Source organism: Diabrotica virgifera, chromosome 3 (assembly GCF_917563875.1).
Source record: "Diabrotica virgifera virgifera chromosome 3, PGI_DIABVI_V3a".
NCBI lineage: Eukaryota > Metazoa > Arthropoda > Insecta > Coleoptera > Chrysomelidae > Diabrotica > Diabrotica virgifera.
In genome coordinates, this window is record NC_065445.1 from 265,714,944 (window position 1) to 265,730,694 (window position 15,751).

Below are 15,751 nucleotides of genomic sequence, written 5' to 3' on the forward strand. Positions count from 1 at the left end.
ACAGGTTGTTGAATCTGAATTAAAGATTAAAAATTTAAATTTCAAAATGGCGGATCCAAAATGGCGCATATTTAAATGAAAAACAAGTAGAATCCAATTAAACAAATATGGAATTTCATTCTTAAAAAAAAGATAAACAAATAATTTTCACAATAATATTAAAAATTAAAATGTATTAGAAAGAAAGAACAAATTTTCGATTATAAGGATATAATTACATATTGGAACACAGTTTTTAATTCCAAACAACTTTTCTTTATAAAAATTTTCGATATTGTCAAATATAAAGGTACTTTACTCTTGAGTGAAATTCATATTTTTTGACATACCTCGTACAAAATTAACAAAATTTGATATTTGAAGGCTGCATCTTATGTTATATACGATGCAGAGTATTTTATAAGTAATAACTTTTTTTCGTAAAACTGATATTAAAAAAGTTATCAATAGGTTCCAAGTTACGCAGACATACTGTATAAGAGCTAAAAAAAATTTTTTTGTTGAATATTTATTATTGTTGAAGCTTATTATTAAATATATTTTAGGTAAGTTTTAGAGAAAAAAGTTTTGATCACTCTGTATATACATTTTTTCATCTGATAATTTTCGGTTTATGTATTCCATTTTTGTTATCTTTCTTAGTTTTCTCAAAAAGAAATTGTTTATTTCATTTTAAAACTAAAATAATTCAGTGTTTTTTAAAGATTACATCCTAAGCTTCAAAAAAATATCAAAAAAATTGTATTAGATTTATTCAAACTTGAGTAATACCGTCTTAAAGTGGTGGGAATTATGTAAAACTACGAAGTTTTCAAAAATTACATTTTTTGAGACATCGTATTATTTGAATTAAATTTTTGATATTTTTTTTGAATGAAACATCGTCTAGTAAGATGACTGAGAGATAAGTTGTGCAAATTTGAGAGTTTTATAAGTAAAATTGTATTAGTTACACATTTTTAAATCATTTTTAAACAAAATTCATGTAAGGCTCACTTTCCGCCCACACCGTACTTATGTCCATACATTTTATTTCTTTTTATTATAACCATAAGATAGCTTATTTCATCTTCTTACATGTCCAATTTGTAAAATTTCTTTTGATCCATTAATTAAAGAATTACATTAAAAAAACTCAACCGTGCACTTCTTCCAACGCTAGTGTACAGTGCGCCAATGTGTGTGAGAAGGGTGACTTTAGCGTTATAAATAAAAAATTACAGAAGTTAGAGATTTAATTTTAGAAAAATCTTTATATAAGGTTTATTTTGGAGAATTTTCTGAATTTTTCAATGGTCAAGTCAGTTTTTTTCTAAAAATTATATTTTCGGAGTTATTTAAAAAAACATCGAACTTCGCTGTTCATTTGTTTAATAAAAAATGAAGCACCCACTTCTCGAGTAGAACTTTTTGATATGTTGTTTATTAAACATTTCTTAATGAAATTACAAAAAGTTTTATCTTGTTTGAATTTTTCCGAAGTGAAAATCTAAATGCACTCCCCTAGTTTAAATTTTTCAAAATTATTTATTAGTTTTTCCAGGATTCGAAAAAAATGAATACATTTAAAACAAATTGAAAAATTTTGACAGGCGACATTTTGCGCCTTTCCCCTTAAACATAAATTATGAATAACATTTTAAAATATAAACGTTGATAAGAGTTACTAACCTGCCCTGATGACGTCTACACCTGCAGGCAGCCATCTCTCTCCTGGCCGAAGCAACAAAAGGATGGTGTTAGCAGGTAAAGTTCGAAAATATTCGGCGTCCTCAACTTGCGTCCCGTCACTTTCGAGAACGAGTCTGACGGGCTCACCGAGCGACAGGCCTAACTTATCTCTTCCCCGGAGGACTAACTCCTCGAGGCTCCCGACCACCAACCCCTTCCGCACGTTACGTCGTCCGTCCCATAGCTTGAACGGCCTCTTTCCGCGCGATTCCTGAAAAAAAATTACAACTTTTTACTCCAGTATATAATTATAGAGGTATAGATCACACCCCAACAATTATAGAGGTATAAATCTACTGAACATCGCACTTAAGCTAACCACTAAAGTCCTAACTAACAACATCAATAAACTAACAACTTTATCAGACGAAAAACAAGGATTCAGATGCGGAAGATCCTACGTAGACGCCGTATTTGTACTGAGACAAATCGCAGTAAAGGTCATCGAGTACAATAAACCAGCATATCTTTTTTTATAGATCCGACAAAGGTTTTCGATCGCATCCAAATCGAAGACGTCTTACACTTACTGTATAGAAGAAACATACCAATCAATATTATACAAACCATCGAAAACATCTACTTCCATAATCGAATACAGGCAAAGATAAATGGAAAACTAATACAGTTTATACCAGTACAAAGCGGAGTCAGCAAGGTTTAGATATCTGGGAATAGATATAACCAGTTACAGAAATGTTGAATAGGAAGTACGACAACACAGCTTAAAAGAAAGTAAAGCGGCAGGATCTCTTAATGACATAATCTGGAAGAACAAACACCTAAGACAAGACACAAAAGCAAGAATCTATAAAGCAGCAATCAGACCTATATTGACATACACGGCGGAGACAAGACCTGACACATCTAAAACGAGGCGACTACTAGAAACAACAGAGATGAAAATACTTCGACGATTATCAGGGAAAAGTCTGTTGGATAGGGAGAGAAGCGAAAACATAAGAAGACCATGCAATGTAGAAGATATAAATGGATGGGTGACAAAACGGAAACAGGAGTGAAACGAACACATTAGTAGAATGACAGAGGATAGGATAGTACGAATAGCACGAGATAAGTCACCAAATGAACGAAGAAGTATTGGTAGACCAAGAAAAGATGGTGCAATAATTTAAACAATTTAGGAGGCTAATATTGAAGAAGAAACAGGTTTTAAAGCCCATATATAAGAAGTAAGAAGATAGGCTATTGATTATGTTCAAAATAAGAGAGCCAGTGCCGGCGCTAGGGTATAAGGTGCCCGCCAGCAAAACTAGCACAGGCGCCCCCCCCCCGCCAAACACACACATACACACAGATACTCATACAACCCCAGCCTCGGGGACAATGTGTGTTTTGATAGAACAGCGGGACCCTCATGTCCGAAGATCAAACCGGTCACACTGCTTAACCTGAAGTGGTACCTAGTACCTACCTGACCGCCCATAACCTGGAGTGGACAAAACAACTTCACTTTAACTTTCTTAAGAAATTGGTTAAGAAAATTAGATTGTTTTTTTTTGTCATTTCTTCTTTTTCCGCTTTTCTTTTTCGATTTGTGCCTCATATATTTTTTTTAATCCATTTTTATTTAACTAAATAAAAATAATACATATCGTGAAAACCTTAAGACTATGCTTCTGCAGTAACGTGAAACCGGAATTTAATAATAGTACTGGGTACTTAACAAATGTAAGTTTATATTAATTGAATGCAGGGCTAGATTGTTTAACTGTTGAGTACAACTGAAAAACTATTCTGTACTATAATCACATGAAATAATACTAAATCTAAAGAGCTCTAAACTAAATTGTATGTAAAAGGTCTATTTTAAAAAATATTGTCTTTATGGGATTAACACTTAACTTGATACCTATTATTAGGTAATAGGTACATAATACTTAGGATGCAAGAAAACAGTATGTATCACAATCTTGTTTATTTTACTACAAATCATTCATTTCCTCTCATAACTGCTGATTCAAAACTGACAACTTACAAGAAATTTGAAGAAAATAAACAAAGCATTATCATTAAAGAGCACAGTTATTTGGTTGAATTATGATACTTTTGGCCAATAAATTATATAACTACATGGTACGAATTCTATGTGGCATTGCATATTTTTGTACATATATTTTACATGTGTGATATGCAAAACTAACAAACACAGATTAAAGTATTATGAGGATGAGGAATTTAAACCACATTTAAAAAATGAATTTTTTTATTTTAATATTTTGCATAACACTAGCAGAAAAAAGCTCATTCTAGCGCCCCCCAAACAGGGGCGCCCGCCTGCAGTGCATCCCTTGCAGGCCCGTTATCGCCGGCCCTGAAGAGAGCTAACAGGAACTACAACGTTAACGGGATTTTATTGTCTCATATGGTCAACGGACCTCTATATTTGAAAAAACCGCGGAGTGCTACCATTTAAATGGGTGCGTTTTTGAGAAAGGGGTGAATTAGTCCCTAGACACAGGGTGAATTAAGGTGAGTTTCATTCACTTTTGGTACAACAACTTCTACAGGAAAATTGTTCCAGAATAAATTTACTATCGAAATATCATATTTTAAAGTCAAAAGTATTTTTTTACAAAAATACATTCAAAAGAAAACCAAGAAAAAAATACGAAAGAAAACCATTTTGTTTTTTGCCTCATAATTTTTTTCCACAGGGATGTAGGTATAGGCATTGCTTCAGCGAAAAATAACTTCCATCCTTCCTCTTTAAAATGACGTTTGGTAGAAGTCTCTAGGATTTATAACTTCCGAAATAGGATTTTTCAAAGTTTGCCGCTCACAGAATATTTGAGCCATTTTCCCCATTATTTCGCAAACATTGTACTGTAACTTTTTTAAACGCATTTGTAGGTATATGCAATGGTACATTTAGTAGAAAGAGAAGTCAATTACCTTTAAAATGGTCTACTCTCTAAGGTCGTACGACTATTTTTAAACAAGTTATGCTTTTTCAAGATTTTATACTTTTAATGATTCTTGATATTTTTTATGATTATTTTTTAAATTTCTCATTATGACTTTTTTTCTTGTACATTTAGGTATATACATTCTGGAATAAAAAAGCTTATTTATTTTACTTTAAAATGGTGTATTGCAATCACCTCTAGGACTATTTTTAAACAAGATATCTGTAGGATATCCAAAGGTATCCGTAATTTGAGAAAAATTTTAAAATTTTTTATTTTTTCATTTAGAAGAATATAATTGCATATTGTAACATAATTTATAATTCCAAATAACTTTTCTTAATAACACTTTTCGATATTGTGAAATATAAAGGTACTTTACTCTTGAGCGAAATTAATATTTTTTAACATACCTCGTACACTATTGATAAAATTTTATATCTGATAATTACATCTTAGGTTTTAGACTATGCAGAGCATTTTGAAAAGAATAATTTTTTTCATAAATTAATAATAAAAAGTTTACCATATGGTTCCAACTTAGTGGGACCTATTGCATGTGTATATGTCAAACTTTGAAAAAGCATATCTTGTTTAAAAATATACCTAGAATTTTTTACAATACACCATTTTAAAGTAAAGAAAATAAGCTTTTTCTACAACCACTATTCAAAGTGCACTTTTCTGCACGGTTTTATGTTAACAAACTTGATATTTTCTCACAGTATAAGATATTTGACATTAGTGTGCAGAAAAGTGACGTTTCTGTGCCGCAAAGTGACGTTTCTGTGCCGCAAAGTTCTTTTCTGCACAGTTGACTACCTCATTCTGAGTAACGTTATATTCTGTTTACATCCGTGGACTACCGAATTCTGAGTAACGTTATATTCTGTTTACATCCGTGGTTAAACTTTAGACAAATATATAACCTATAAGACAATTATTATATTTAACTATAGCATAGAAACTAAATTATGGATGTTACAACTGTTTTATTTTACAATTTTATTCTTATTAAACATTTTATAATTATCAAATAACCAATAAGGATTTAGCAACCTGTGCAAGAGACGTCGAATGAAGTAGGTTTTGTGTAAATCCGTGACTGCATAAATATAATGTCAATAATGTGTAATAATTGTTTAAATTTAAACAAATTAAGGCAGTGCATTAATTTTTTAACTGATTTCTGTGCAATTTATTTAGGTATAAGGAATTTAAATTGATTAGTAGGTATTAATTAAATACAGTTTAAAATTTATCACATAGGTACCTATTATAATTAATCGTCGTTTGGAAATTGTGATTTTTATTTTTAGGAAAAACTGTGCTTGTAGAAAAGTATAGTGTGAAACACGTGCAGAAAGGTAATTTCTCACTCGTTTGAATTGCGGCACTCGCTTCCGCTCGTACCGCAACTTTTCAAACTCGTGAGAAATTAGTACCTTTCTGCACTTGTTGCACAATATACTATTCCTTTTTATTGCACAATGTATATACCTAAATATACAATAAAAAAGTTATATTGAGAAATTTAAAAATAGTCGTAAAATATATCAAAAATCATTAAAAGTATAAAATTTTGAAAAACCATATCTTACTTAAAAATAGCCATACAGCTTTCTACGATAGACCATTTTAAAGGTATTTGACTTTTCTTCCTACTAAATGTAACATTGCATATACCTAAAGCTGCGCAAAAAAAGTTACAGAACAATGTTTGCGAAGTAACAAGGAAAATGGCCCAAAATTGTTGTGACTGGCGAAATTTGAAAAATCATATTTTGGAAACTATAAATCATATAGACTTAGACCAAACGTCGTTTTAAATAGGAAGGATGGAAGTTTTTTTCTGTGAAGCGATGCCTATACCTATATCCCCGTGGAAAAAAGTTATAGGGCAAGAAACAAAACTGCTACCTTTCGTGTTTTTTCTTGCTCTTCTTTTAAATATATTTTTGTGATAAAATGTGATATTTCGATAGTAAATTTAACCTGGAAATTTTTTCCTGTAGACGTGTTTGTACCAAACGTGCATAGAACTCACCCTAATTCGCCCTGTGTCTAGGGACTAATTCACCCCTTTCTCAAAAACGCACCCCTTTAAATTGTAGCACTCCGCGGTTTTTTCATATCTAGAGGTCCATTGACTATATGAAACAATAAAACCCCGTTAACGTTGTAGTTCCTTTCTAAAATACATAATCAATATCCTAAGAATAAGAACTTTAAAATAAACAATACAGATATACAACTAACATAAAGAGAAGTACAGTTGTTCCATTGGATCTTTGCACAAACGTAATGATTTATTTGAACATTAGTTAAATTAATACATCGTGAAACGTACTGTCAATGAAATTATTAGGAAATGGCTATTATCCCGGTGGACGTATTTTATAAAGATATTTTATTGAAGTGTTTGATCTTTTGTTACTATTAAGGAGATTTATGGACTCAGAATTAAACAGCTTGAACATCATACTGACTATTACTAATATAAAGTTAATTATAGAACGGTAATAAATAAATTTATAATTCAAAAAGTATTCTCGAAAATACACCAATAAATTTCCGTTCGACAGAATCATAGCCAGACTCATGTAGTATAATTACAATTTATAGGTTAGAAAATATTACCTGTCTCATTAGCTTAAAACTAAATAATTACGAAAGTAATCAAATAAAAAAGCAACAGTTAGTTATTCTAACAGTTATGTTTGAAAATAATAACTACAATGAAATGTATAAACAAAGACTAAAAGTTTAAGTAATATAAAAAACCATTTGTAAACACAACAAATGCGCTAGTGTCACTGAAAATGATAAACGTCAAAATTCTTAGTAAATAATGTATCAAAGACATGCCTTATTGCCCCTTGTTTAACTTATTGTGCCCCCCCTGGTGCTTTATTATTTTAGGAGAACTTGGCCTACACGTAATACTGAATACTGAACTGAACTGATACTGAACAAAGAACAAAGATTACTGATGTCGCAGAACGTATAGCAAGGATCAATTGGCAATGGGTCGAACATGTTCCCGAGATAATCCTCAAAAATGGACACACAGATTAAAAAACTGGAGACCAAGAGAGAACAGGAGTAGGCAGACCGTAGAAGAGGTGGGCAGATGATATCAAACAAGTCGCGGGCAAGCAGTGGATGAGAATTGCCAAGAGTAGAAATCGATGGAAGCAAATGGAAGAGGCATATGTCCAGCAGTGGACAAACACAGGTTGAAGAAGAAGAGTGGACAAACACATCTTTAATTTAAATGATGCATCCGATATTGTAATACCTTATAATAGAAGACCTTTAAATTATCTTTCACTCCATATATCCATTTATTTATAAGAAAAAAGGGTTTTTCAATATGCAAATTTATTCTAAATAAGGAAGAATTAATATGACGTTTCTTCTTAGTCAGTGCAATGAAAACTGTTTATTGGCATCTAGAGAAAGTGAAAAATACCTAAATCGGGGGAAATCTGATAGGTGAACTTTTGAAAAATTACTATAATATTAAAAAAGTTAATTTTTTAATATTGGAATAAAAAAAGTTAACGGAAAGTGGAATATACAAAATTATCGAGTATAATCCTGTGGACGAGTATAATAATGAATTTGGGATTAGTGACTCATTAACAAAAAACCCACAAACAAGTCATAGGACGGTTAGTAAAGAAACTGCGATTAGTAACAGTAATATTGGACGAATAATAAAAGTAAAAAATTTCATCTCTATAAAGAACAATTGCATGAAGACTTGTATCATATGAATTTTCAACAAGAATCCATTTTTGTTTGCGGGTATGGATAAAATAGCATTCGATGAAGATTCTTTTGATTATGTTTTATTTTGCGATGAGTATGCTTTCCATAATAATGGATTTTTTAATCGTCATAACTTTCATTTATAAAATGAAGAAAATCCTCACTATTATTGTATTCTCTATCATCACCACAGCTGGTCCACGAACGCATGGGGAGGATTAATAGGATCGCATGATGTAAGTTCTTATTTTTTTTTAATGTGAATCTTTATCAAAGAAGGTTTTTAAAAATTTTTGCAGAAAATTATCTAGCTTTCTTGATGATGTACCTCCAAATTTAATATTAGGCAGTAAATGTGGATGCAGTTAGATGAAGGCCCAGCATATTTTGATCTTTGAACACAACAATACTTAATATTTCGTAATAAACGGGTTATGGTAATAAATGTATCGGAAGAGGTGGTTTATATTCAGGGATACCTAATGTATAACACAGCATTGATTATTCCAGAAGATATGAAAACTAGAAGAGCTGTTTTTAAACAGTAACTGGGGAAAGCCAATCAAAGGTGAAACGGTGAAAAGTAGTTTATTTCTTTATTTTTGAATTTTGTTTGTTTTTGCGTTTTCTGTTATGTATTTTATATTGAATATTTTTTAAAAATTGTCCTATTTTGCAACTAAACATCTACTTTGTTTGCAAATGTGAATTGGACTTGAATAACGTATTTTGGTCTACCTACACAGTAAGTATTTTGATTAGGATGTCACTAATTTTTGTAAGTTTCAGCCTGTTTTGCATCTTGAAAGACCTTTGACAAAAATACACAAAGGTTCAAATAATAAAGTTGGTCTCGGGTCATACCAATATTAGTTATTAATAAAAAGTATCATCAGCCATAAAGTGATTTTAATACTAAAATAGTTGGTAAAGTCCCATATTTACATATCTTTACTAAAATCACCAAATTAACAAACGGAAAAGCTGACCAAGCACTATGACATTCATTGATAGCGAGAAAGCATACCTAAGATAGGTTTCTTGAAAGGTTTTGTGGTGTTGGTTCAATATGAAACAGGTGTAGGTATTTATAATAAACAAAATATATGTATTCCCCTAAGTCCAATAAATCAGATAATACCTAGACTAATTAACCTAGCGTCATTACTGACTAAGGATACCAACTTTAGAGAAAAAATTCAAAGAAGACTATGGCCTCAGAGGACAAATGCCTCAAAACTACCCAGTAAAATAATTTGACCGTATAGGACACTGATAAGGTCAGTGATATAGTGATATCATGTAGAACAAAAAACGTTATGGTGGAACGAACGAACGAACATACGTTATTTTATCCCCATTTAGGCTTAAGCGTCTTCAGGGTACTGGAAATTCCCTTTCAGGAGTGTAGGGACGATATTGCTAGGTCAGACTGTAGACATTAGAATAGATAATGTAAATGGAGGAGCAAAACTGCTAGTGAAGCGGGGGCTATAGAAGGTGGTGATGATATGTTTTAGCACAGAAGCTATAGAGGTTAAAAGGGAAAAACTGCTGCCATGAACTTGCCCAAACCAAAGAGGACGCCAAGCTGCCACTAATCGGGAATGGTTCTTGGGTTCAGCGTGTAGGGATACAGGTTATGTTATCTGCGATATATTAGGGGAATTTGTTCTAGAATTTCATAATACTCATCAGGAAGTTCGTTTCTGGCCAATTGTAGAAGTTATGGTAGAGAGTAATATCGTGAAAGTGATTGCGCCAAATCTTAGATAAATAGGGCACGTAATAAGATGACAAAATGATGCAACAGTCACAATTATTTTTCAATCGAAGAAGATCGGTGGGTCGGCGAATTACAGACAAGCCGAAGCGTAAGTCACTGGACAACTTGGGGGACACAAAGTTTATCTGTCGTCCAAAGTTAAAGAGTGTATAAGAATTGCTCTACACAGGGAAAAATGAAGAATGCTTTGGATCATAACTAGTTGCAACGTCATTTATTATATGCACTAAAAAACTAAATAAAAAACGTGCCATATCAGGGATGACCAAGTTATTGTAGCATTGGACCAGGACGACTTAGATGACATGACAAGGAAATATATACTCCTAACAGAAGAACTGACAATGAAGTTTAACAAAACAAAACATCTGGTCATTAAGATATAATATTGAGAACTATAGATACTTTGGTGCAACAATTGATGAAAAAGAATGCATAGGCAGCAAAATATGAAGAAAGTATCACTAATGGTAGGGGAGCCCAAGCGGGGATTTTTGTAGTTACTCGAGCGCATCAGAAAATCACATGACGAGAAACCTTGTACCCTGTAAATGTACCCCTACCATATATATACTCTTAATACAGGGGAGTTTGTTAAGGGGGTCCATTAAAAATGTATCCCTAGAAAAACTCGAAATCGTCAGATTAAGATAAGGTAAGTTAAGTACATGCAGAACAGTGTATATTTAAAAAATCTGACAATTTGAGCAAGGCGTAAGTAAACGGGCGAGTCACAAAGTTTCACAAAAAAGCGAATATTTCGCGAGATGAACGTCAGATCGAAAAACTGAAAAATACGTGTAGAAAATTTTTCAAAAATCTATCGAATGCCATTAAACACGACTAGGTACCCATGGAGATGGAGTGGGGCTTACTTTAAAATCTTAAATAGAAGCACCTATCTTTTTATTGCCGATTTGGATTTTTTACGTAAAAATAATTAACTTTTATTCGAGACATTTTTTCGAAATGTAGATAGATGGCGTTATAATCGGAAAAAAGATTATTGGAAATTGAAAATTAAATTAAAAAATGGAAAACTTAGCTGATTTTTTTTTTGGTTTTAGGATATAATCTTAACAACCCAATAGGTCTCCATAACGCTCGAGTAACTGCAAATTTAGCATACTTGCCTCCCCTACTATACGGAAAAAAGTAGCAAGGAGCAAATAGAACATTATATCTGGCGAAAATGCTTGGAAGTTAGTAGGGGCGAAAAGGAAGTCTAAAAAACAAAAATAAACTACACAGACTGTCAAATTAATAAGAAAAAGGACGAAAAACAGACCAAAACAAAAAATGTTGTTTGTAGTTTATGTGAAAACAAAAAATAAAATCACAAAATTAAGTAAAAAATCTATTTTATTTAATAAAAAGTGTAACATGCGAAAATAGTATAAAATAATCAACAATTAACATAACCAACTTTTTAAAATTGGTACAGACAAGGTCCTTCCACCAGCATTAGGTACAAATGCTGTTATACATTCTCTCGATCACACGATCCCTGGACCTTAACAAAATAAAGGAAAAATTTAAACAAGACCTAGTTACTGATGACCTATATATCATAAACAATATGAATCAACATACTTTTTGGTCACTATTTGGAATTATTGCATTCAAGTAACAATTGAGTGTTGACCTATAATTGAGGGTGCATTCACCTCAATTTGTACAGCTCCAGCCAAATTGCATTTTGGTAGATTTTATGTTTTCTTCTTTGAAAAATTGTTTACGTAAACTTAAAATAAAAATTTGAGACTTCTCATTGATCAAAATAAATGTATAGATAGGAAGAATTATCCTGCAGGACTGTAAAGGGCATCGAGCAAACTCGCATTCGAATCGAGCTGAAACATCAACATCAACACACAGTACAATAATGGTGCATTGACCTATAAATCGTGCAGATTGACGTAAACACATATACATGTCGCTACCTTAGACATCAAATTTTCCTGCTGCAACACACCCATCCTGCTGCTCCCGCTGATCCCTTCGCCGTCGCACAGCACTCTGGGACGTTACGCGCGCCACCACATCTCGCACCGACCTGACCTACTCCACAACCTACTCCGAATCCGCACCTTCGCCCTAACTGTACGGCGCCGGCGTTGCCACATCGGCCAGCTTCGACGGAGATCTCCGGAATTTCGTAACTGGAGCACGACTTACATGTCCGCACAGCGCCAAGGATTATAACCGAACCGACTACAAGCACAAGCTGATTGCAGATTCTAGCTTTCTATGTAGGTATACGCGATACGAATGGATTATAGAGCTTTTCAACGATTCTCAACTCTCATTAGTTAGAGCTCTTTTGGCGCTCTCTGAACTAACTAAATAAAACCGCTCTTGTTTCGGTTCACAACGAAATGATTATCAATTATTTTTATTAGTTCTACTCCTATTCTGAATATTGGGAACTAATATTTGTTGGAATTTTACCGTGCTGGACAGGTGAGTAGTGAGATGCAACTTGATAGATCTCCCTCGACCTTCTTAGCTCCGGCAATTCGTTGGCTTGCAAATTTTAGAAGCCACGAATCGAATGGTGTAACTAGAAGATTAGTTCTGATAAAGTTTTGTTTTTTTTTATTGTTAATATTAAAAGTAAAACTTTCGTTTGTGATTTTCATTTCCTTCGAGGCAGCCCGCGGGGTCCTTAGGAATTAGTCGCCTAAGTCTGAATTTATTTTTAATGATATATACTCCCTGGATTAATTGAGGCCTTAAAATCAACATTTCAAAAACAAAGTGGATGGTAGTTGAAAAGATTAATATAGATCAAGGTCAGCTTTCTCTTGATGAAGAGGAGTTAGAATAGGTGAATAATTTCAAGTACCTTGGTAGCTGGTTAAATGTAAATTGTAACTCTGATGAAGAGATAATAACTAGGACCGAAATATCACGGAAGGCTTTTATGACCTGGAAACCAGTTTTATGTAACACAAACCTGTCAATGAATATTCGAAAGAAGGTCCTGAAATGTTATGCGTGGTCTATCCTATTGTATTGTTGTGAGACGTGGACGTTAAAAACCACAATGCTAAACAAAATAGAAGCATTCGAATTGTGGTGCTATTGACGAATCCTAAAGATATCGTGGGTTTCGCACATTTCCAATGAAGATGTTCTTCAAATGATGAATTCGGAACGTCTGCTCATAAGCATCATAAAGAAGAGAAAAACATATTACTTCGGCCATATAATTCGAGAACCTAAATACCATCTGCTTCGCCTTATAATACAAGGAAAAGTGGAGGGAAAGAGATGGATTGGTCGAAAGAAACTTTCATGGCTACGTAATATTAGACAATGGTGTGGCTGCACAGTTGAAGAATTATTTCGCGCAGTAACCGATAGAGAGAGGTTTCAGGAAATTGTAAACGTGATGACGGCCAACGTCTGAATACAAACACGGCATCTAAAGAAGAGAAGAAGGATTAATTGAGATATTTGTACAGTTCCATCACACTTACTGTGGTTTTTTCTTGCAATTTACATAAATTTCAACAACTACCAACTATTTAAATAAATTCAATAGCTAAGAAATTAAAATCGACACAAAATGCGTTTCCACATCCTAGGTGTGACCAAACACAAAAGGATTTACTTATTATCGATTTTCATAGTTATAAATCTTATGTGCAATGTTGTTTGTTTACCCCCATCATAGATAAACACCATCTTACTGATTTTTAATACAGCTCCTCTTTGTCGATAACTTTAACATCAAGGTTAATATTACTTTAATTAATTTTTAATCACAGTGCAGTGATGTCCGTTACTGTTTTCAATTTTAACAAGTTTTATCCCAGTGGCTACATAACTAATAGGTAAATATTTCGACTTCCTGTTGCATTGTCTTTTCTGTCATGTCATCATTCAGGATTTCCGTTACATATTATCAATTGCCAGTTGCCACCAACCATTCAACATGTGAACAACTTAGTTTGGGGTCAAATGGTACCCTGGGAATAATACATGTGATATTCTGTCCATCCATGTTTAATTTCATAATCATAGTCAATGTTTCCATGACTGATCAAAAGGGTCTTTACCCTAATATTTTTGTATTTTGCTGGTTAGCATCTTGTCAGTCAACATCTTGTCAGCACTGATGATGGTCTGTGATCAGATTGAAAACTAGTTCTGCTTGTGATGTAGCCCTTTTTAGGGAATTTTAATAAATATACCTTTTATAAAGGATTTTATTTGTTTTTTTATTAAAATTAATTCGTACCACGTACGCGTAGAAAGCTTGGATGTGCAATCGGCTTGTGCCTGTAGGCGGTTCGGTTATAATCCTTGGCGCTGTGCGGACATGTCAGTCTGGAGCACGCACCTATGTTTGTTGTCAGACTGCTGCTGTTGAGTGGAGGAAGTGGCACGGCAGCAGTGCAAAGGGTCATCTTAGTTCGATGGTAGATTCAGTTTTTTAGGTTTTATATTTATTTAGCGTAAATATGGGTCACCCAGCTTCTTAGCAGTCCGTTTCATGTAGTTCGAAAATCGAAAATATAGCGAGTATTGCACCATATGTATAAAGTCAAAACTATTCTATAAAACTAATTTGAAGAAATGATGAATTTTAAAGCTTCTACAGACCCGGAAAATTACCTAAGAATTAGACTGATTTAAAAGCAATTAACCATGCGAAGGAAAAGTGATATATACGATTAAAGGGAGAAAGTTAAAATATCTCGGCCATATAATGAGAAACGACAATAAATACAGATTACTAAAAACAATCCTTCAAGGCAAAGTATTTGGAAAGCGAGGAATTGGGAGAAGAAGAATAGCCTGGTTAAAAAACCTAAGGAAATGGTTCTCCACAACAACAACTAATCTATTTAACCTTCGGATGACCAAGGGGGGTAAATTTTGACCCCAATGCATGTTTTTATTTAATAAATTCAGAAATATTTTCAATTTTAAACTCATTATTTTTTTATTTGACTTTTATATTATTCTAGATACCCTCATATTTTGTAATAAAAAAAATTTCCTATATTTTACGAAAAAAAATTTTTGTTCCAATTTTATATTAAGTAAATACTGTCTATTATGTGGTATTGTATGTAAGAAACATTCCAATATTGAAAAAAAAATTGTTTTTCTACGGCCGTGCTAAAAGAGCCACTTTCACGCACGCATTTTGTTTCCGAAAGTTGCACTTTCCCGCACGGCGTGCGTGAAAGTAAATTTTCCCGCACGGCGTGCGGGAAACTAAAATACCTTGTAATATGGCATTATAATATATTATAATACATGCAATAAACTAATATTTAGATATTATTTACTAATTTATTTCAAATTTATCTTATTGTGTTCATGTTTTAATGAAATTAGCGCGATTATTTCATTCATAGGAGATTCTGACCAATAGAAAGCTACAGAAATCTGAATTAAATCGATAATTTTTGATAATCTCCCGTCGTTAAGTATATTACGTCAGATGCCCTTCGTTGCTACGAAAAAATACATTCAGTGAGATTAATGATAATTAATGTTTTAAAAA

At 32.9% G+C, this 15,751-nt stretch overlaps 1 protein-coding gene across 1 annotated transcript in view; it reads right to left on the reverse strand.

The window, feature by feature from the left end:
* Positions 1-15,751, reverse strand: part of LOC114325887 (uncharacterized) — a 40,612-nt gene that overhangs the window by 5,323 nt on the left and 19,538 nt on the right. The window contains exon 2 of the mRNA XM_028274040.2: positions 1,672-1,942. Within this exon, the coding sequence (XP_028129841.1) occupies positions 1,672-1,942 (271 nt within the window). The remainder of the gene's footprint in view (positions 1-1,671; positions 1,943-15,751) is intronic.